General features: G+C 48.9%; 2 protein-coding genes across 2 annotated transcripts; one reads left to right on the plus strand and one right to left on the minus strand.

Annotated features, from left to right (window-relative positions):
* The first annotated feature begins 201 nt into the window (after positions 1-201).
* On the plus strand, positions 202-12,078 carry Acot8 (acyl-CoA thioesterase 8). Its single transcript, XM_051186523.1, has 6 exons — positions 202-380; positions 1,801-1,937; positions 5,808-6,033; positions 9,398-9,555; positions 10,085-10,279; positions 11,911-12,078. The coding sequence occupies exons 1-6, from the start codon at positions 253-255 to the stop codon at positions 12,027-12,029; spliced, it is 963 nt and encodes a 320-aa protein (XP_051042480.1). The 5' UTR covers positions 202-252; the 3' UTR covers positions 12,030-12,078.
* Snx21 (sorting nexin family member 21) lies at positions 11,202-20,623 on the minus strand. The gene is made up of 3 exons (XM_051186537.1): positions 20,303-20,623; positions 19,755-19,912; positions 11,202-13,242 (listed from the first exon to the last, which is right to left on the minus strand). The coding sequence occupies exons 1-3, from the start codon at positions 20,559-20,561 to the stop codon at positions 12,568-12,570; spliced, it is 1,092 nt and encodes a 363-aa protein (XP_051042494.1). The 5' UTR covers positions 20,562-20,623; the 3' UTR covers positions 11,202-12,567.
* Positions 20,624-22,168: the final 1,545 nt, after the last annotated feature.

The following is a 22,168-nucleotide window of genomic DNA, read 5'->3' on the forward strand; positions in this document are numbered from 1 at the left end:
TACCCAATCACGCGCGGAACTCCCAAACTGGCACAAATACTCTCCAATCGTAAGGTAAAGGTGAGGTAGAGGTAGCCACGCCCACTCTGGAATTGACAGGTAGACCAACCAATCATAATCTGCGTCTTGCTCCGCGAAGCCCTCGGGATTTCCGGCCACTGGGGCGACCTGCCGGAAGCGCTGTGCGCCTATATAAGTTTCCGCGTAGCTGTTGAAGCTTAGTGTCTCCCGCGTCCACACTGAGAGGCGAGCATGTCGGCGACAGGCGCCCCGGGGGATGCGCAGGGCGACGCCGACCGCGACGACCCTTCCGGAGACCTCCGTAGTGTGCTGGTCACCAGCGTGCTCAACCTCGAGCCGCTAGATGAGGATCTCTTCAGGTAGCCGAGAGTCGCGATCACCGCTGCCGGGGAGTGGCCCCCATTTCTGGGGTTAAGAGCTCTGTTCGTGCTGCAAGCGCTGCGGCAGTTTGGGGAAGGCGTGGCCCTGACACCCGCCCTTGCTGTTCACCTCCGGGCAGGGGCACTGGGTTACAGGGCAGCTTACAGGGAGACTCAACCTAGAGAGGGCAGTGATTTGCCTGAGGATACACAGCGGCTCGGTTTTTAAAACCAACACACAATTCTAATAAACTCGATGCCTTTTTTTTCCTCCGCCCCATCCCTGCACCACTAACTGGGGTCTGGTAAGTCATTACTTATCCTGGGGTATGTTTTCTTCGGCTTCACTGAAGTTGGTGATTCTAGCACGGATTTGTAACAGTTTTTTGTTTTGTTTTGAGACAGGATGTCACTATATGATCCTGGAATTCACTGCATAGACCAGGTTGGCTTGGAACCCACGGGGATCCACCTGCCTTTGCCTCCTGAGTGCTGGCAGGAGAGAGAGAGTACTGCCATGCCTGGTTGGTTAGTGACAGTTTTTTTTTTTGTTTGTTTTTGTTTTTAAGACAAGGTCTCTCTTTGTAGCCTTCCCTGGTTGTCATGGACCTCTCTGTAGACTAGGTTGGCCTTGAACTCAGAGACCTGCATGCCTCTGCATCCCAAGTGCTAGGATCAAAGGAATGCACCATCATACCTGTTTAGTGACAGTTTTGACGCTACAGCTCTACGATTTTTATCAGACACTCTCTTAACTTTGATCTCTTTTCCACCTAGGTAATTATAGCTTCCTGGGCCAGGAGTGATTTTCAAAATGTATTATAATGAAAGAATGATAACCTCAGGACTGGGCGGTAGGACTCAGGGTTCAGGCGAGCCCTTTCACCTAGAAAGCTAGGCTACTTTGTTCATCTGTATGAAATTTCACAACCTCAGACCCTTGGACAGTTAGTTTTTCTTTTGTAGATGGGGTGTCTCTGGGCCTTTTTAATCTCTGAAGTCAGTGTTTAGAAGAAGTGCCTTGTCAGTTAAGGACTGCTGGTGGCAAACCTTCATCCATACTGTCCGGCCCCAGATCTGCTTTTGGGGTCCTCGAGTCCATTTAAGGCCCCCAGCAGCTTCTGGCCTCTGCCTTTCCCTGGTTTGGGGAAGGGAGAAAATGTGGACTTGAAACTGCCCAGGGTTGGTATGGCTGAGTTGTGTGAACTTGCTCCCTGTACTCTTGCTGTAAATGGAGGAAACCAGCTTTTTATGCTTGACTGAAGTCCACAAAGGCTTAGATAGATGTAAAAATGGAAGTTTTATGCAAAGACGTAAGAGGCTTTAAGAGCAGAGTCCTTGGCTTTCCTTGGGTTCTCGGAAAGGACCCACGTCCTTCCAGAGCGCCCCTCAAGTCTTTCCCACTTTCCTCTCCCCACAGAGGAAGGCATTACTGGGTACCCACCTCCCAGCGGCTCTTTGGGGGTCAAATTGTGGGCCAAGCCCTGGTGGCTGCAGCCAAGTCTGTGTGTGAAGACGTCCACGTGCACTCCCTGCACTGCTACTTTGTTCGGGCAGGTAAACGCCGTACCCTGGCTCCTTGCTTGCAGTCACCTCTGGTGGCCCAGCAGTTATGCCTTCCTGGCTTTGAAAACCGACTCAAGAGAAAGGGGAAGAAGAAATGGGAGGATCAGACAAGAGGATGGAGAAGGGAGAGAGAGGACTCCCAGAAAGGTCCCTAAGGGAGCTGAGGATGTAGCTTAGTGATCACTTGGCTAGCACATGAAAGGATGTATTCCATCTCAAGGACCAAAAGCAGGAAGGGAGCCCATCGTGTTGGCTCAGGTCTGTGGTCTCAACACTTGGGAGGCTGAGATGGTATCTGGAAGCAACGTAGATCCTCCTTGAGGCCCACTAAATACGTGTTCTCTGGTTCTTAATGCCATGAACTAGTGTTTATCTGCCACTGGTGGGCCTTTCCTTGTAGCTTTTTTGTTTGTTTTCTGTTGAGATAGGGTCTCGTTCTGCGTATCCCTGGCTAGCCCCAGCCCTCATGACACCAGGCCTGGATCTGTTCTTCATTCTTTTTGTTTTTATTTGTTTTGGTTTTTGAGACAGAGCTTGCACTGTGTATGCTTGGTGACCTGAGACTCACAGAGATCGGCCTGCCTCTGTCTCCTAAGAGCTGCAATTAAAGGCATTTGCCACCATACCCAACACTCTTTTATTTTTAAAAAGGTATTTGCTTATTTTTTTTAAATGTATGTGTATACGTATATGCCTAAATGAGTTTATATGCACCATGTTGTGCAGGAGGCTAGAAGAGGCCATTGGATATCCTAGAATTTGGAGTTATAGGAAATTGTGAGCCACCATGTAGGTGGTAGAAACCAAATATGGTACTTCTGCAAAAACAGAAAGTGTTCCTAACTGAAGCCATCTTACCATCTCCCTTCTTCACTTTGTTGTTGTTGTTGGTTTTTTGTTTTGTTTTGTTTTCTGGGACTGGGTCTCCATGTGTAGCCTGGCAGGCCTGAAACTCACCATTTAGATCAGGCTGACCTTGAACTTGAAGAGATCTGCCTGCCTCTGGCTCCTGAGTGTTTGGGTCTAATGGCTATCTCCTTCAGTCTTGATACTCTTCTAGGGTCAAGACTGCTAAATCTTCAGAGTACTGTATTCAGACCGCCGTTATTGGGCTAGGAGGTAGGCAGTTTGGGTTGGAAATTCAGTTTCAGCTTCAACAAAATTACTAGGGTAATCTTGAATGAGATCACTTCGTTCTGCTGAGATTGATTTCATGGGTGAAAGGGAGGAGGGGTGGGACCAGAGGTATTTCAGTAGGATCTTTTAGACTCTTAAAGCTCTGGGCTCAGACACAGGGGAGCTCTTATTGCAAACTCTTGGATGTAGATCAGCAGTTGTGTGGCTGCTTGCAGAGTGAAGGCCCCATGTTCAATTCCCAGAGTCACCAGGGAAAAACAAAATGATGGAACACTGCCTCATGCTCTCTTGGAAAAAGCAAACACATGTCCTTCTAGATGACTCAGCAGGGAAAGGCCCTTGCAACCTGAGTTTAATAGGTAGAAAAGAAGCAGTGCCATTGAGTTGTTCTCCAGCCCCAACCCGCCTACGGGGCAAGCCACCCCCTCCATATATTCACATACACACACACACAAATAATCAATTAAAAATACCCCCCAAGCCCCAAGTAAACAGCACTTGCTCTATACTCTTCCCTTAGTTTTAAGGATTACTGTATTCCATATAGCCTAGCCCGCTGCTGGTGATACATACTTTTAGTCCTAGCACTTGCCTAACATGAAGGAAACCTTGGGTTCTAACCAATACCAAATAAACAAGGTGTGGTGGTGTGTACATGTAATCCCAGCCCCCAGAAGGTATAGACAGCAAGTCCGAGGCCAGCCAGAGACACATGAGGCTGTCTCAAAAAAAGAAAGTTAGCATTTCTGGATTTTACAGTGAAGGTGAAGAAATTAAGCCCAAACCACTCTCAAGCAGCATACAAGGTGAGGACTGGGTTAGGCCCCAGGACAGATTCAGACACTTTACAGCACTGACAAGCAAAAGGAAGGCTGGGGGGAAGCACAGGTAGGTGGATCTCTGTGAGTTCAAGGCCAGCTTGCCCTACAGAGTGAGTTCCAGGACAGAAATCCTGTCTTGAAAAATCAAACAAACAGAAAGAAAAAGAAAATATTGGGTGACTGGCCACCAAACTTGAAGACTTGAGTTAAATTCTTAGGACCCACATGGTAGAAGGACAGAGTTGACTTCTGCACATTGTCCTCTAGGGCTCAGTTAGTAGAGTGCTAGCCTGCCATGCTGAAAACCCTGACCTTAATCTCCAATACCAAATAAACTGGTGTGGTAATATGCTCTTGGAATCCCAGAATCCCAAGAATCCCGGCAGAGATCAGAAGCTCATAGTGAGTTTCAGGCCACGGTGAGTTATACAAGACCCTGTCTCAAAGAAAGAAAAGAAAAATTGGGAAAAAATTGGAAGTTGAGGGTGTGGCATGTGACAAAAGCTTGGGTTCTATCCTCAGTATTAGAAAACATCAGTGGGAGGGGCTGGAGAGATGGCTCAGTGGTTAAAAGCACTGGCTGCTTCTCCAGGGGTCCTAAGTTCAATTCCCAGCAACCACATGGTGGGTGGCTCATAACCATCCATAATGAGATCTGGTGCCCTCTTCTAACATAAAGGTGTACATGCAGAGAGAGCACTCATACATTAAATAAATAAAACCTTGGAAGTGATGGTAACAGTCCTCCCCCCAGCCTTCCTTTTGCTTGTCAGTGCTGTAAAGTGAGTGTGTCCTGGGGCCTAACCCAGTCCTCACCTTGTATGCTGTAAGGTCCAGAAATGCTGGTTTCCTTCATGTTAGGCAAGTACTACATCAACTGAGGCACACCGTGGCCCAACATCGGCTTTCTTATACGGTGGTTCTTCTAGCCTACTGAATCTCTGACTTGGTTGTTAGTCTTTAAGCTTGGCTACCTAGTCTGTCTTGGAATCCCAATCCTTCTGCCTCAACCTCTTACATGTTAGTATTGCAGATTGATCCCAAAGAATATTAATTGGCTTTAGTTTTGATTCTAAAATCAAGGAACACTTAATTTAAAAAATAGATTAAGTGTGAGTCTAGCATGGTGGCATACACCTTTAATCCTATCACATCCTCTACAGAGTGAGTTCTAGGCTGGCCTCGGCTGTACAGTGATATATATCTTGACTCATAACATAAGGAAAAGAAAGTTACTAGAATTAAGTGTTTCAATGAGCCAGAAGGAAGAGGTTGGTATTTATACACAGAGGAAGGCTAAAAACAGAAACAAGAAGTGAATTGGTCATGTCAGTTACTTTCCCTGGGGCTGGAGGTGCATTCACTGGCAAAGCACTTGCCCAGCATGCAGGAAGATGACCCCCTTCAGCCCCAACTGCAAGGACTTGGTTAATAACTGACAGCTCTTCCAATTTTGCCTGTTTCTGACTTTGTACCAAGTGGAGAAAGCCAAGTAGGTGTCCCTAACCAGTCACAAGCACTGTCCTCTTCCCTGGGCTCACAGCCTCCAGTCAGGGTACACCTAGCATATTACCTGTTTCCTCCTGTAGAGATGCCACACCCATGCCTGTCTGGGTCTCTGCCAAAAGCAAGCGATAGCAGCATATTGAGAAATCTGTCTTTAGATAAAGGAAAAAAAGGTGGGCATGACAGTTCACACCTGTAATTCCAGCACTTGAGAGGCAGAGGCAAGAGGGTTGCCCTGAGTCCCCGGCCAACCTAGGCTGTCGAGTGAAACCCTGTTTCAAAACAACAGCAGCAAAAAGTGAGGATGAGGAGAGCAGAGGTGTCTGTTTACTAACTGTGATGATGACTGGACCCATGGATTTACTTAGAGTCACCTTGTCCCTTATGTCCACTGCAGGGGACCCAAAGGTGCCAGTGCTGTACCATGTGGAGCGGACGCGAACAGGAGCGAGTTTCTCAGTGCGCTCCGTGAAGGCTGTGCAGCATGGCAAGGCCATCTTCATCTGCCAGGCCTCCTTCCAGCAGATGCAGCCCAGCCCCCTGCAGCACCAGTTTTCCATGCCCACGGTGCCCCCACCAGAAGAGCTGCTGGACCACGAGGCCCTCATTGAGCAGTATTTAAGGTGAGACCTGATAACTCCAGAGGTGGCCTTTTGTTTTTGTTTTTTTTAATTTTCAAACTTCTTTTATTTAGTTTTTACAGTTCTAGGGATCAAACCTAGGGGCCTCAGGCGTGCTAGGTAAGTGTTCTACCACAAAGCTACACCCCAGACCTTAAAACATTTACTACTTTGACCTATAGTAAGAAACACATTTAGGCCCTGGGGTATGATCTGCCTGCCTTCAGAGACAGGCAGATCTGTGAGAAACCAAAGCTATCCTAGTTTACATGGGGAGTTCCCAGCCATCCAGCCAGCCAGCCATCCAGCCAGCCAATGTAGTGAGAGCCTGTGTTTAAATAAAACAAGAATACTTAGATGGCTAGATTTTGATGCATTCTGATAGTTTGATACTACACTCTATTTCTTTCTAACACATATTATTGTGTGTATGGTGTATGTGTTTGCGCGTGTGCCACAGCAAATGGAGGACTGAGGACGACTTTGCACTTGGTTCTCTCCTTCTACCTTTACATGGATCCTGGGGATGGAGCTCAGGTCAGCAGGTGTGTGTGCCATCTCACTGCACACATTTCCTTTATTTTTAATTAGTGTATATTATATGAAGTCGTTTGGACAGTTTCATGAATGCATTATTATAAATATATTTTTCGTACATTTTCTCTTTTTACCTCTCTTGTCCCCTTTCTCTTCCCATGTAGTCCCAGGGCAGTGTTATTTTCTCTTTCTCTTTTTTGTTTTGTTTTTTTGAGACATGTTGTCTTTGTGTAACAGCCCTAACTGTTCTGGAACTTTCTCTGTAGATCAGGCTGGCCTTGTACCTAGAGATCCACCTGCCTCTACCTCCTAAGTGTTAGGACCAGCGGTGTTTTCAAACCCTGGCTTCTTCTCATTAGTGGGCCATGGGGCCCCTAAGTGGGTCTTGACTATATACTAAAACTATAAACTAGAGCCCAGCATTTGAGAGATAGAGACAGATGGATCTCTGTGATTCCTAGGTTAGTAAGACCCTATCTCAGAAAATGGGGGTGGGCTGAAGAGATGGCTCAGCCATTAAGAGCATGTACTACTTTTGCGGAGGGCCCAAATTTGGTACCCAGCACACACAGAGTGGCTCACAGCCACCTCTAAATCCAGTTCCAAAGGCTTTGACATTTCCTTTTAGCCTCTACAGGCACTAAACACGAATGTGGTACACATAATACATGAAGATAAACACTGATACACATAAAGTAAAAACAAGAAACAAAAATGGGGGGTTGGGAGTATACTCTGTGATAAAGCATGTGCTTAGTGTGCTCAAGGCTCTAGATTCAACCCCAATACTGCATGTACATATATAACTATATTTGTATATAGAAATATATGTATTTTATATACAGTACACATAAACAGAAAAGGAGAGATTGGAGCCCACTGTGCAAGGAGGGTAAGAGCCCTCTGTGACTTCAACTTCAGTTGTTTCTTGTTTGTATTAGCATATGTGTATGTTGAGTGTAAAAGGCAGAGCTTGCACTCAGCCGGCAGCCAGCATAGCTATGGAATATTTTTATTGTTATTAAAATATTATCTTGGGGCAGAGAGATGGCTCAGCAGGTAAAGGTACTTGCTGTACAAGTCTGATGACCTGAATTCAATCCCTGGGACCCATATAAAGGTGTAAGTAGAAAACTGATTCCACAAGGCTGTCTTCTGATCTTCACATATATGCTGAAGCACACATGCATACTGCCCCTACCCATCCACAATAAATGGAATAAACTAGTTTTAAAAATTGAGGGTTCAACTCTCTGTACTTGAATCCAATAATAAACTATTTTTGCAACCACTGGGTAAATACATGGCCTCCAGTCCCCTGACTGATCCCCCTCTGACTTCAGCTTATGATGTAGCAGCTTTGGTGTTAATGTGTGGCGGGATGAGTGTCCTCCTCTGGGACCCTGTTGCAGAGAATCTTCACTTCAGTGTCTTCTGAATAGTTTGACTCTACCTTGGCAGCATATATTTCTCATTGAGATCACAACTAAAGTTTGGCAAATGCTGGGATATGGGGAAGAGCTCTGGATACAGACACATGGCTTCTGGCCAGGACTGTGGCCTCTCTGTTAGTGCGTACCTGCTAGGGGATTTCCCCTTCTAGCAGCCTCTCAAGGCCTGAGATTCTTCATCTAAAGTATGGGAGCAGTCATTTCTCTTGCTGTGTCAAAGGGGAAGAGATCCTATAGCTTGTGCTGGATACTAGGGTAGCAGCAGGGCATGTGGATGGTGTGGGTTCAAGAGCCTGAATAGCAGGGTTCAAATCTAGACTCTGTCCCTAACATCTGTATGAGTTTGGGCAGATGCTTGCCCATTCTGAGTCCATACCTTTGGTCATAAATGGAGCTAGTAGTAACTCTCACCTCATAAGGCTGCTGTGAGGATTAAATAAGAGGTATACAGGCACTTAGCAGATGTTGTGTGAGTAGTTATATCACTAAGAGACAAGAATAGAGCATGGGGCTTGGTGTGCGCAGAAATGAAAATAATGTATTCTTGTCAAAGGAGCCTGAATTTAGGACTGTACTCATCAATAAGGTAGCTACTAACCCTTTAGGCTATATTAAATTGGTGAAATAGAATGAACAATTCGTTTTTATGTGTGGTGCCAGGGATCACATCCCCAGGGCTTTGTGCATGCCTGGCAGGCTCTCTGCCATGGAGCCGCATCCTCAACCCACATCCCTCATCAATGTTGTTTAGTTACAGTAGTAACATTTCAAGTTCTCAGTGTGGCTAGTGGCTGCTACAGTAGACAGTGCAGATGAACAGTACCCAGATGGGTGGGAAGGGCAGAACCTACTAAGAACACTGGGGTGGCAGGGATGGGGGTGGGGTGTCCATGGAAATGGTATCACCACAGCACACAGGGCTCCTGATTGCTAGAGAAGGCAGACATATTGGAGACTTTTTCTGAACGTTCACAGTAATGAGTGGTTAGATGGTGAACTGTGGGTCCAGACTGCCTGACATTCTCTCAGCAAGCCACCTGGGTTTCCTGGGTTCATGCCTTTTATCAATTGGTGTGATGACCTGCCAGAATGGATTATGGTTATGTGCAATGCTTGGGTTGGTATGTGTTTGCTGCAAGACAGTTCGCCTTATTACTCTCACATTTCAGATGGGAAAATAGGCTCAGAGAGATGACTAGCTTGCACAAGGCTGCATGGCTAAAGTGACAAGGAAGGGATTTGAACACTATACTGCTTTACCAGCTCCATGAGGAAGCTTTGCAGGACAGAAGCCCCTATGGAGAAATGGTGGGGACCAGAAGAGGAAGTACAGAGACTTCCCTCTCCTTGGGACTCCTTGTCCCTGTCTTTACTTTCAGGGACCCTAACCTCCAGGAGAAATACCGAGTGGGGCTGAACCGAATTGCTGCCCAGGAGGTGCCCATTGAGATCAAGCTGGTGAACCCGCCCACCACGAGCCAGCTGCAGGCACTGGAACCCAAACAGATGTTCTGGGTGCGAGCCCGGGGCTATATTGGTAAGAGAACCCATGAATTCGAGGAAAATACTCCAGGGGGTCTAGGCCTTGCCACTCATTTGCCCTCTGTGGCTTGGGTATCCCACACTCTCTTTGGGTCCCTTTCCTAATATGAGTTATGCAGAATTTGGCTCAGTTTCTCACCAGAGCCCTTACCCTTTAACAGGAGAATGATGAGGTTACTGTAATCCTATTGTTGGACCTTTCTCGGGGGAAGCAAGGGACCTTGCTGAGGTTCTTATCTAGGTCAGTGGCACCATAGATGTCTTTATGCAAATTGGAAGATACCTGCTCTAGGACCACAGAGAGGGGTGGGGGGTGAGAGATTTGGGAAGAATGGATTTGCATTTGTCTTACTCCGCTCTCCTTAGTCCCCATCTCCTTTATCTTTACACACCCCCAACCCTGGAACAGATGCCCTTGCACAATGACTAATCTGTGTGTGGCAGCCTCTTTCTCCCCACTTCCCTGCAGATCCTGAGCTGGAAAGCCAGGAGCCCAGGGCTGATGGGGTCGGAACCTGTTGCAGGGGAGGGCGACATCAAGATGCACTGCTGTGTGGCTGCTTACATCTCTGACTACGCCTTCCTGGGAACAGCATTGCTGCCCCACCAGTCCAAGTATAAAGTGAAGTTCATGGTCTCACTGGACCACTCCATGTGGTTCCACGCCCCATTCCGAGCTGACCACTGGATGCTCTATGAGTGCGAGAGCCCCTGGGCTGGTGAGTGTGGGTCTGTGGGTCAGGATCTTTGGGATGCTGCTGCCTCTTCCTACTTTCTGGGGATGCTGCACAGGGCTCTGGCTCTGCTGACCCTCTAGGTATTCATGTTGTCTTCAAAAGCATTCAAACATGCCAGGAATGATTGGGTTTATTTCAGAGACCCAGTGCAGATGCCCAAACCACTTTAGATTCCATTCATGACCTTGGGGAAATCCTTTCTCCTTTCTGAAGACTTGGGGGGGGGCAGGGAAGGGTAAGATCTCACTATGGAGCTGTGACTTGCCTAGAATTTACTAAGATCCACATATTTCTGCAACCCGGCTTTTTTTTTTTTTTTTTTAAATTAACCAAGGTCTCATTTAACCCTGCTTGTCTTGAACTTTTTATGGAGTGGAGTCCATCCTGGAATTTCTGACACTCCTGCCTCCACCTCCCAAATGCAGGAGCCACCATGCCACTCTTCTTAGTTTTTCTCATCTGAATAAACAGGTTCTGTTCGACAGCACTATCTAAACCTAGTAAGCCACTACTAGGCTGCTACTTGAGGGAGGTTTTTCCAAACAGATTGCATTCTGCCCCAGCGGGTCCTGGATCAGGCCCAGGAAATGCTCTTTTTGTTTGGTTTTGGTTTTCCAAGACAGGGTTTTCTCTATGAAGCTCTGGCTCTCCTGGAACTTGCTCTGTAGGCCAGGCTGGCCTTGAACTCACAGAGATCCACCTGCCTCTGCCTCTGCCTCCTGAGTTCTTGGATTAAAGGTGTGTGCTACCATACCCAGCTGTAAACTGGGTTTTAAGGAGCTCCCTGAGTTGGCAGGATGGAGCAGCACATCTAAGGATGCTCCTGTAGGGAACCAAGAGAAACCCAGACACATTGATGTCTATCTAGTGTTAGGGCCCTGGCTTTTTTTATAATGAAGTACAGTTCAAAGGAAGAAAAGCTTTGCTTTATAAAATGAACAAAACGTAACTAATCCTTTACAGTCAGGAAAGGGTTACTCAGACACCAGCAGCAGCACAGGCACAGGACAAGATTCCTGACCTTGGAGTTAGGACACTCAGTCAGCTTTGACCTGCTCCTTGGGGCCAAGCCTGAGCCTCTTTGAACTTTAGTGTCATTTAGTGTACTGTCTTACTGGCTAGTTAGACCAGAGTGGGCTCTGCTGTGCGTAAAGAGAGCCCAAGTTAGCTTCCTAAGGATAGCTAACTCAGGCTGGAGCCACCAAGGCTAAGAACCTCTAGATGGAAAGGGAAGGAGGTCATACCTCATGGTCTCAGGTCCTCTCTGAGCCACCCTCTACCCTTGGTGGTGGATGACCAACCGGGAGGACTTGCTTGGCTTATCATAAAAGGGAAGAAGGGGATTTCTGACCAGTGGCCTGAGAAGCAGCAGTCTGCTTGGCCAAGCCAGTGGAGACTGATGTCAGAGCGCCTTTCCCTGTGATCAGATGTGTGAAAGTGCTTTTAGGCCATCAAGTGGAGGGGGAGCCCCTCCCCCTGCGGCTATAACAGGCTCGCCAGGGGTTGTTCCAATGCACCCGTGTGTGGGGCAGCTCTGCCTTGTATCAACCCCTTCCACAGGCAAAGCAGGCTTGTACTGAAGCGGAGGCCATTCTCAACCTTCCCGTCCACAGGTGGCTCTCGAGGGCTAGTGCATGGGCGGCTGTGGCGTCAGGATGGGGTCCTTGCTGTGACCTGTGCCCAGGAGGGTGTGATCCGATTGAAGCCTCGGGCATCGGCGAGTAAGCTGTAGTCAAAGATAACTAACTGGCTTGGCCTGGGACTTTGAAGAACCCCTTCCTTCCACTGCCTTCCTGAGGCAGGAGTCACAGCTGAGAGCTGGGCTGCCTACCTCTCATATCCAATAAAGAAATTGCTAACACGGGAGTAGCTTACCTTCATTTCCCTGGGCAGAACTACAGCCCTCCTCCTGTCTCTAAACTCCAGTAGTAGTCCCCAGCCCTTCAGCCAAGCTCTTTTACTGGTGCAGAGGCTCATGGAAAAGGAAACATTGATCCTGACCTTGGCCACAGCCTGTGGCTGTGGTAGGCTGAAGAGCCTGTGCCAAAACTTCCTTCTTGTATCATCCTAGGGTAACCCCAGCCAAAGCCTGTTTGGATTCCAGCCCCACAAAACAAAGTTCCTCCCATCTGCTGCAGACTCTCTGGAACTACTTTAGGGGTTCCCAGAGCCCTTTCCAGCCCCTGGTTGCTCACTGTGACCTCCATGGCCTCCAGCCCCCTGACTTGGGACAGCCCCTCTCCCGGAAGTGCCCTTAAGACTGGTGAAAGTTAGTCCAGCGTCTCTTTGATAAGCAGCTCCTTGAGGCTGGGGGGTGGGATGGGGGTAAGGCCTGCCTCCTGTAGGGACTGAAGCTGGGCCTCCGTGTGCCGTTTGTCTAGGCCCAGGCGCCAGGAGAGCCGCACGTGGGCCTCTAGAAAGGGTGCCAGGAAAGGATGGGGTCTCCTGTCCCCCAGCAGCTGCAAGGCCTTCTCACTACAGGCTCGAGCTTCCCCAGGATCTTCCAGCTCCTGATGGCAAACAGCCAGCCCAGCCAGAGTCAGCAGGGGGCGGTCTGGGCCAGAAGGGGTGCCCAACTGAGTCTGCAGTTGCCAGGCGTTGGCCCAGAGCGCCAGAGCCTCACGATAAAGGCCAGTGCAGGTGAGGCTCTGCGCCCGCCGCAGCTCGGGCAGCACGAAGAAGTCGTGCAGGTCTGGGGCATGGCGTAGCTCGGGCACTGACTGCAGGTGGCCCAAAAACTGTTCAAAGGCCCGGCTACGGCGGGCAATGGTTTCTGCAGTAAAGTTCCGCCGTAGGCGCTTACGGGGGAAGGAGATGGCAGCCATGGGGCCCCGGAACTGCCGCTGCAGGTTTCTGTGCAGCCGCTCGAAGTCCGAGTAGCGGCGGGAGATCTGGGCTGGCTGGTGGTCTGGTGGCCCTGGGCCCATCACGGCGAGGGTGTAGAGCTGTAGGGAGGGTGGATGTCAGGGCTGATGTGAACGACTGTGGGTCCTTTCCCTCCCTTCCACACTCCTGGCTTTGCTCTTCCACCACAGTCTCTCCCCTGGGACTTTCCAGAGAGGTGGCCAGGAACCCACTCCCATCTTACCTGAGGCTCCTCTGAAATGACCCAGGCCCAAGGCAGCACAGGGGAAAGAAAGACAGAAATGAGCTTCAGTGTCTGTGGCCGCCACCCGCTTGCTGCTTCTGGGAAAGTTCTCCCTGGCTCTAGGGCATTGGTTCTTGGGAAGGCCTTAGGGAAACCCAGCCCACTTTTTGGGTCTCTGAGCCAAAATGAGAGCCAGCTTGGAACTGTGTGCCATTCTGAATACACAGCTGCCCCCGCATTACTGGCCAAGCTCTTTCAAACTAGACCAAAGGACAAATCTTCAGACAGCCTCAGTAGCAAAACTGAGTTCACTGAACCAGGAACCACATAACCCCAAGTCAGACTCCTACGGTGACCTTGGGCAAAGCAGTAACCCTGAGATCTGCCTCTGCTCTAGGGAAAAGTTCCTAGGTCAAGGATATTGTCTGCTCAGGTATGGAATAAGCAAGTATTGGTGGCCCTCAGTGACTTTTACTGCATCATAACAGGGTGATTCCTGTTTCTCTCTTGTCTTCCTTTCTCTTTTGGCCCTTGATACAAGAGTGGTAGGTACTGTGTAGCTCAGGATGGCTTCTAATTCACGAATCTGGCCCAGCCTCCTGAATGGAAGGACCAAAGGAATGTGTGTCACTATGCCCAGTACCTTTAATTCTTGTGTGTGTGTGTGTGTGTGTGTGTGTGTGTGTGTGTATTGTGTTTGGGCACACACACCTGAACTTGATGCCATAGCTTACAAATGGGGATCAGGATTCGATTCTCCCTTTCCATCATGGGTTTTGAGGACTGAGCTAAGGTTATCAGGTCATGACAAGTGCTGGGCTGTTTTGCTGGCAAGATTGTGTTGTATTTTCTGAGACAGTCTCGAGTACTCCTGACTGATCTCAAACTTGTTATGTAGTGGAGTGCTGACATTACAGGGACACACCACCACACCTGATGAATGAGGAGCTGGGGATCAAAGTCAGGGCTTTGAGGGTGCTAGTCAAGCACTCTACCAACTAAGTAAGCCACACCCCAGTCCTTTGGAATGCGGAGTCCAGCCTCTGTATCCCAGGCTAACCTTGAACTCTTGCTGGTGATCCTCTTGTCTCAGCCCTGAGTGCTGAAATTACAGTCACAAACCACGAGGAATGGCCTCTCTCTCTCTCTCTCTCTCTCTCTCTCTCTCTCTCTCTCTCTCTCGGGGTCTCCCTTTGTTGTCGGGTGGCCTTTGATCTCCTGAGCTCAGGTGATCCTCCTGCCTCAGCCTCCTCAATAGCTGGGACTACAGTCATGTGCTCCCATGCTCATCCTTTCTCATCTTTTCTTAAAGCACACATTGGTACTTCTAACACGATTCGTGTTTATTCTTAGGGAAGAGCCAGAAATCTCAGTTCAGAGCACTCTTCAGGGAGCAGCATCTGGGCAGGGTTTAATGATCCCTGGCGCTTCAAGTATGCTGTCACTGAATGACATCTGTAAGTTTCAAACTGTGTGTTTGTGTGTGTATGTGTGAGAGAGAGACACAGAGAGAGTGTGTGTATGTGTGTGTATGAGTGTGCACACATGAGTGCTTCTGTAGATTGAACCTAGGGCTTTGCCCATGTTATGTAATATCTACTGTTAGTATTCAGGCACCTGTTCTGGCCTGTCTTTGGGGTTCTGACAGGAAACACCCTCAGCTGCAGCCACTAAGAGCACCACCTGTGCATATTCACTATGTTCCCTTTTAAAAGGGCCCTGCCCACCTCCCATCTCTGTCTCTTTTTTTCTTCCTTCCTTTCTTTATTTCTCTTTTCTTCCTTTCTCTCCCTCTCTCTGTTCCTCTCTCACCCTCTCCCCTCTTTCCTGTCTCCTGCTGCTCCTGTCTCTAGAGGCTGGTCTCCCCCTTCCCTTTCTACTTTTTAATGATCCATTTCCCTAATAAAAACCCCTGTTTGAGTCCTGTCGCATGGTGTCTTTTTCTCAAGCACCACCTTTCTTAAATTACACATCTGCTACTAGTGAGCTGTATCTCCAGTCCCTGATCCATTTGTTTGAGACAGGATCCCATGTAGCCTAAGCTGCCTCCATCATGTTAGGTATCTGAGGCTGGCTTCCTCCTAACCTGTCTTCACACACGATAGGTATGCTTTGCCATGCCTAGCTTATATATACACATATATGCATATATTATACTGTAAGACAGGGTCTCAATTGCCTGGGATTGCCTTAAATTCACTATGTAGCAAAAGCAAGTCTCAGACTTATGATCCCAGCCTCACAAGGAGATGGGTTGTAGGCCTGAGTCACTGGCCTGGCAACTCTATACTTATTCTCTTTTTGACAAGTACTGCTATAAAGGTGGCTTTCAAACTTATTTAAAAAGGAGGGTTCCTTTAAGGAACAATATTGTGACAGCAGGGCCAAAGCAGAAGGATTCAATGCTCAAGGACTGCCTGGGTTACACAGTAAGTTCAAGACTATTCTGGGGCACTTAGTGAGACTCTATCTCAAAATAAACATTAAAAAGAAGATTGAGAATATAACTAAGTGGTAAAGCACTTGCCCAAGCATGCACAGGGCCCTAGTTTCAGCACACACACATGCACACACCATCAAAAGTTAAGCAAAGAGTGGTATAACTTACATTTTATTTATTTTTAATTTATGTGGTGTGGTGTGGTGTGTGTGTTATATTTGTGCACATATGCCACAGTAACATATGGAGGTCAGAACAACTTTGGGAAGGTCATTCTGCTTCCATCATAGGTTTTGGGGATCAAACTCAGGTAGCCAGACAAACGTCTTTACTCACTGAGCCATTTCCCTAGCCCACTAGCAACATTTTAAATACAAAAACTGGCTGGGTGGTGGTGGCACACACCTTTAATCCCTGCACTAGGGAGGCAGAAGCAGGCAGATCACTGAATTCAAGGCCAGCCTGGTCTACAAAGAGAATTCCAGGACAGCCTCCAAAGCTACAGAGAAACCCTGTCTCGGGAAAAACAAAACAAAAAACCTGTAAGGATGTAATCATTCCTGTTTGGCAAACAAGGATGCCCACAGACCTAAGAACCAGAGTAAGGATTAATTAGGACTAACGAGGATTGATGCCAAGCCGACGGTTTAAAGGGGCACTTGCAAGTGTTCCATATTAAAGGGCTGCCCAGCAAACAGACATTTTCCTCAAATGTGTCCAGTGGAATTGCTAATAGTCCCATTATTCCAGTTAGGTTTGCCTAGTCTTCCTTCTTTTGAAGACTCACAGTGCATTTTATAAAACCTACTTTGTACCCACCACACTGACTATGAAACTTTTCCTTTCTTTTTTTTCTCCCAGGCTGGCTTTGAAGTCCTGACCCTCTTGCCCCTATCTCCCAAGTACTGGGCATACAAGTCTAACAGGCCTCTCTCTTGTTTTCTACAGTTAGTCATGCCTCACTGAGGAAAGCTGTTTTCCACAGGACACACTTTAGGAAGAGCTGCTCTGCAGTACCCTTTATGTATCTAGGTTGATTTTTTTTAAATCTTTTCTTTTGGTTTTTTTTTTGAGACAGGGTTTCTCTGTAGCTCTGGAGACTGTCCTGGCTCTTGTAGACCAGGCTGGCCTTGAACTCACAGAGATCCGCCTACCTCTGCCTCCCGAGTACTGGGTTTAAAGGCGTGTTCCACCAACACCTGGTGAATTTTTAAAAATCTTAATGTTTTATTCTTTGAGAGTTCCATATGTCTACAACATATTTTGAACATGTTTACTCCCTACTCCTCCCCTCTGTCTTTATCCGTTTTTCACCCATGGCTTATAATGAGCCACCAACACAGGTACTGGTGGTTGTCGTTGTTGGTGCCCAGCTGTACCCCAGGGGCAGAGTACTTCCTAATGCCCACGAGGCCAGGCATCCGAAGCACCTCCCCGCAACTCCCAGCATGGTGTGACAGTTGTTCCCTTGACAGACCTAAGCACTTGCCCCAAGCCTTGGACCAAGTACTTCTCCAGTTAAGTGTCACTTAACATCATCAACAGCATGGCAAGGGAGTGTCTGGTCTCTTGTCAGCCGAGGGAGCAGGCTCCAAGAGGGAGTGAAGGGCACAAAGACCAGCCTTGAGATCTAATTCTAAAGCCCCTGCTCTTGACCTCCAGAAGAAATATGGGGTGCCCACTGCACAGAGGAGGTGGCTTCATTTTCTAGACGGGTCAGGACAGAAGGTGGCACTTGCCTTTCCTTAGGCCTTTTCACCTCGGTCCCCAGAGTCACCCCATTCTTTTCTGAGACAGCTGCTCTTTGCTGACTGATCCGTGGTGTCTCGGTTTTGTGCATGACCCCTTAACCCACCCCTGAGCTCTGGAACGTTTGCCACTTAAGACTGGTACAGCAATCAGTGGTACAGCATCTGCTTAGCATGCATAAGGACTTGATCCTTAACAAGATATAAGGCCTGCACCATCTATCAGTCCCTGCACGAAGTGGAGCAGTCACTTCATGGGTGTGGTCCTTGTCAATAACAGCGACAGGGAGGGGTGGAGAGACCTAAATATGGGACAGGGCTCCAGGCCCCCTGTCTTGCTGAGTCAGAGGTGGAGGAGGGTGTGAAGATGAGGGAGATGAAAAGCAGGGAGTTACAGTGCCAGGGCAGGGCCAGCTAGCTCAGATTTCAGACCTGAAGAGAGCAGGGCCTGGTTAGTCTCCCCTTCACAGCCAGGAAAACAGGGACTCTAGGCTGGCCTCCATACTGCTCATTATTCGCTTAGTCCTGGTGTGCTGCAGGTGGGCATGCTGGTGAACTGATTGGTCGGGGCTGCAGCAGGCCCTAGGCACCTGGCATTTCCACTCTAAAGTTAACTAAGAATACAGGCTGAGCATCCCTTATCCAAAGTGCTTGGGACCAGAATGGTTCAGATTTTGGAATATTTGCATAACACAAGGAGATTTCTTAAGAGATGAGACCCAAATCTAAATACCAAGTCTATAAAGGAACTAAGAAACACTGTTTTAAGACAGGCTCTCATGTATTTCAGAAGACTGTCCTTGAGCTTACGTAGCTGAGGCTGATCTTGAACTCCTGATCCTCCTCCCCATTCCAAGTGCCAGCACTACAGGCATGTGCTACCACACCCAGTTTATGTACCGGTGGGCTAGCACTCTACCAGCTGAGCTGTATATCCTGGCCCCTAAGACTCATTTATATTTCTTTCCGTTTTTCGAGACAGAGTTTCTCTGTGTAACAGCCCTGGCTATCCCAGTACTCACTCTGTACACCAGGCTGACCTCGAATTTAGAGATCCGCCTGCCTCTGTCTCCCAAGTGCTGGGATTAAAGGCATGCGCCGCCGCCGCCACCACCACCTGAGGCATTTGTATTTCTTATGCACTTTATACACACAGCCTAAAGGTAGTTTGGGTTTTTGTTTGGAGACGCCTTTATGTAGCCCACACTGGTCTTGCTATGTATCTGAACTGGCCTGGAGCTCCTGATAACTTTGCCTCTACTTCCCAACTGCGCCAGCACACTCAGCAATGAAGGTAGTTTTATACGATTTGGGGGGTTGGGTTAAAGCTAGTTCTTGAGCATGGTAGGCAAGTGCTGTATCAATGAGCTACATTCCTACTTAGTGTTTGGCCCTTTTGTGTGTGAGGGGTAGCAGAGTGTCTAGATGTGTATTCTTAGCTGGCCTAGCATTCCCTCTTTAGCCCAGGTTACCTCTGAACTCATGGCAGTCTTACTGCCTCAGCCATTCAGGCCCTTATGCAATGTTTTTGAATGGGCCTACATTTCGAGCACACATCACATGAAGTTAGATGTGGAATTTTCCACCTGTGGCATCATGTTGACATTTAAATTCTTAGGATTTTCAAGCATTTCAGATTAGTGAATCTGAAACTATATAGCTACCATTTTAATATTTCACAATGCCAGACAATGCTAAGGGTTATTTGTGCCTGGTCTCATTTACCTCCTACTATAATACTATGCACTGTCTTGCTGCTCAAGTGAGGAAACTGGAGGCCATCGAGGTTACAGAACCCACCCATGGGAAGGCACTGATAAAATATATGGGATGTGAATCAAGGCTGATCTGGATCCAAAGCGCATTTCCTTAATCCTGACCCATGAAACTGGGTCTCAAGTCTGTCTTCTGTAGCTAACAAAAATCCTTGGGGTACAGAATAACAAATACACCAGCTGTGACAGGAGGCCACTCCTTAAAGTCACTTTCTCAGTGTCTCTCACCTGAGGACTTGCTCAAGCTACATCCACCCCCTTATCCAGCCTCAGTTCCCCCAGGTGTAAAATAATGACAGCCTTTTACAACGGCACAGCCAGAACCCCAGAAAACTGTGGCGTTCCCTACTTTCTCTCAGCCAGACTTCTAGACTCACTGCCTAAGCGTTCCTGGAACCTCACTCACCACGTACTTGGAGGGAGGGTCCTTGACAACATTGGCGCTGGTCACCTCAAAGAGCAGCCGCTGTGGAACTAGTGTGTTACGAGACTTCTTCCAGAAATCCTGCAGCTGCCGAGCCAGGGGTTGACTGCCCCGCTGTCCATCAGGTGGGGGACTTCGTTCTGCACAAGTACATGACCAATCATGTTAAGGGGCTAGCTAGCCCCGGGGTTATCGTAAACAAAATGTCATGCCCTCATTCACGAGAGCGAGGTGGGTTTTTATCCCAGTGCCTGGTTCACAGTAGATGCTAAATATCTCCACCCAAAGCAGCTAGCACACCATAATTTGTTTCCCTGGTCCTGTGCATTTAATATCCACAAAAACCCTGGACTGGGATGGTTCCCATGGCCGTGACTCAAGGTCACATAGCCAAACAACGTCTGGAAACGTTTAAGGTGTCAAGAGTTTTCAGGCAGATAACTCAGAGCCCCCGGGATGCTCTCGGAACGTGGCCAGCGGGAAGGCCTAACCGAGCCCAGGGGTTCCTGTCTCCGTCCTCCCGCACTCGCCTGCGTCTTCTCCCGATGTCCCGTCTCCGGAGGGCAGCGAGTCGGGGCCCGCCTCGTCGTCCTCGTCTTCGTCGTCCGGGTCATCCTCAGCACTGGTGAAGCTGAGGGTGCCGCTGAGGCGGGAGGACAGGCCCTCGGCGTCGTCGTCCTCCAGCTCGGAGCTTTCTGGGAACTGCTCGGCCTCGGGACCTGCCGCCGCCTCCCCGGGGCCATCGCTAGCCAGGGCGTGTCGCAGCCGGTGCAGGAGCCGCGAGGCCATGGCACCCAGAGGGGAGCGCGCCAAGCTGAGTCCAGGGCCCGAGAGGGAGGGGACCCCCGCCCGGAGAGGGGCCCGGGGGCGTGTCAGAGGGCGGGCCAGAAGAGGCCACGCCCACAGGCGGCAGCAGCCGGGAATAAGCAGCAGGCGGGTCTCTACCCTCGCCCCTCCCCGCAGGCCGGGATGCGCCTCCACCTACACCGTATCGAGTGCGTTTAGAGCGGGTTCCTGGGATCCGTCCGATGCAGCTGCCAGCGGTTTTTAGGGGCTCTTGGCTCAGGCTGCTCACAGCGCCGCCTAGCTGCTCCATGCAGTCACTCGACCCGACCCCGCCCGGCTCCGCCCGCTCCCGGAACTGCTAGAATCCCGGGCCGCTGCTTTGGGAGGGACGCGGGCGATGGTCAGGCTAGCCAGGCCACCCTGAAACCGTCCTTGATCGGGCTAGCCATGCACCATCTGGGACTTGTCCCACCCCTCCCGGACTCCAGGGGAAGCCCCAATCTTCTCCCCTAATTTCCATGCAGTGCTGTGTAACTTTACAATGTAATTTTGTGGCATTTGGGAGATCCGCTCTTCCTTGAGAGAAACCTGAAATCCGGCCTCGCCCAGCCTAGGTTTTCTCACAGGAAACAAGAATTCTAATACTAATACTACATTTTCAACTCTTGTAAGAACCTTAGTCCAGTGCCTGTGTGAGCGTTCCTAAGCCTTCTCAGTTTTGTTTGAGCTTCACCTATGGGAAGTAGTCAAACAGGAAAATAGACCCGGAGAGGCTGTTACTTGTCCAAGGTCACAGTTTGCCGGAGATTTCTAGTGTGGATCTCCTATAGTCCAGTTCTTAACCCACGGGTTCAGGGTCGGTCGGGTAATTTCTGTAGCTCTGGGAGAACTTCCCGTTTTATCTTTTACTGATAAGTAGCAGTAGTAGTCCAAGAAAACGATTTCTGCTTCCTTTCATAAGGCCTAGCAGGGCAGACTCAAAATCGGCCAGCTAGACAATAAAACAAAGTACCTCAAAGACCAGGCATTGTGGCGTGGTGTCATACGCCTTTAATCCTAGCACCCTGGGAGCAGAGGTAGGAAGATCTGTCTGAGTTTAAGGCCAGGTTGGTCTACATAGTGAGTTCCAGGACCAGCCGAGCTACATAGAGAGATCCTGTCTCAAAATAAGGTGCCTCAGACAGTATATCTTCTACCTCCTTTCAGAGTACAGGGGATGGATGGGAAGACACTTTTGAATGGAAAACGTGGCCTAACTTGAATAGAAAGGTCTAGTTTTTAGCTGTTATAGGCATTTCACACACTGTCACGTGTAGGTCTCAGAGGAGGCAGCTACTGGACAGTAGTGGTTCATGTGGTTCACTCAGGACCAGAGTTCGGTTTCCAGCAGTGACCGGTGGGGGGCGGAGGGGGTCTGCTCATAACCTGCAGTAACCAAAGGGGATCCAGTGCCCTCTTCTGGTCTCCAAGGGGTATCTGCATGCATGTGTACCAAACACAGACACATATAAACACATAATTAGAAATAAAATAAATCTTAGGAAAAAAGCCAGTCCCAGCAGAGACAAAGGCACAAACAGGTGAGTCTGTGAATTCAAGGCCAGCCTGGT

Source organism: Phodopus roborovskii, unplaced genomic scaffold (genome assembly GCF_943737965.1).
Source record: "Phodopus roborovskii unplaced genomic scaffold, PHOROB, whole genome shotgun sequence".
NCBI lineage: Eukaryota > Metazoa > Chordata > Mammalia > Rodentia > Cricetidae > Phodopus > Phodopus roborovskii.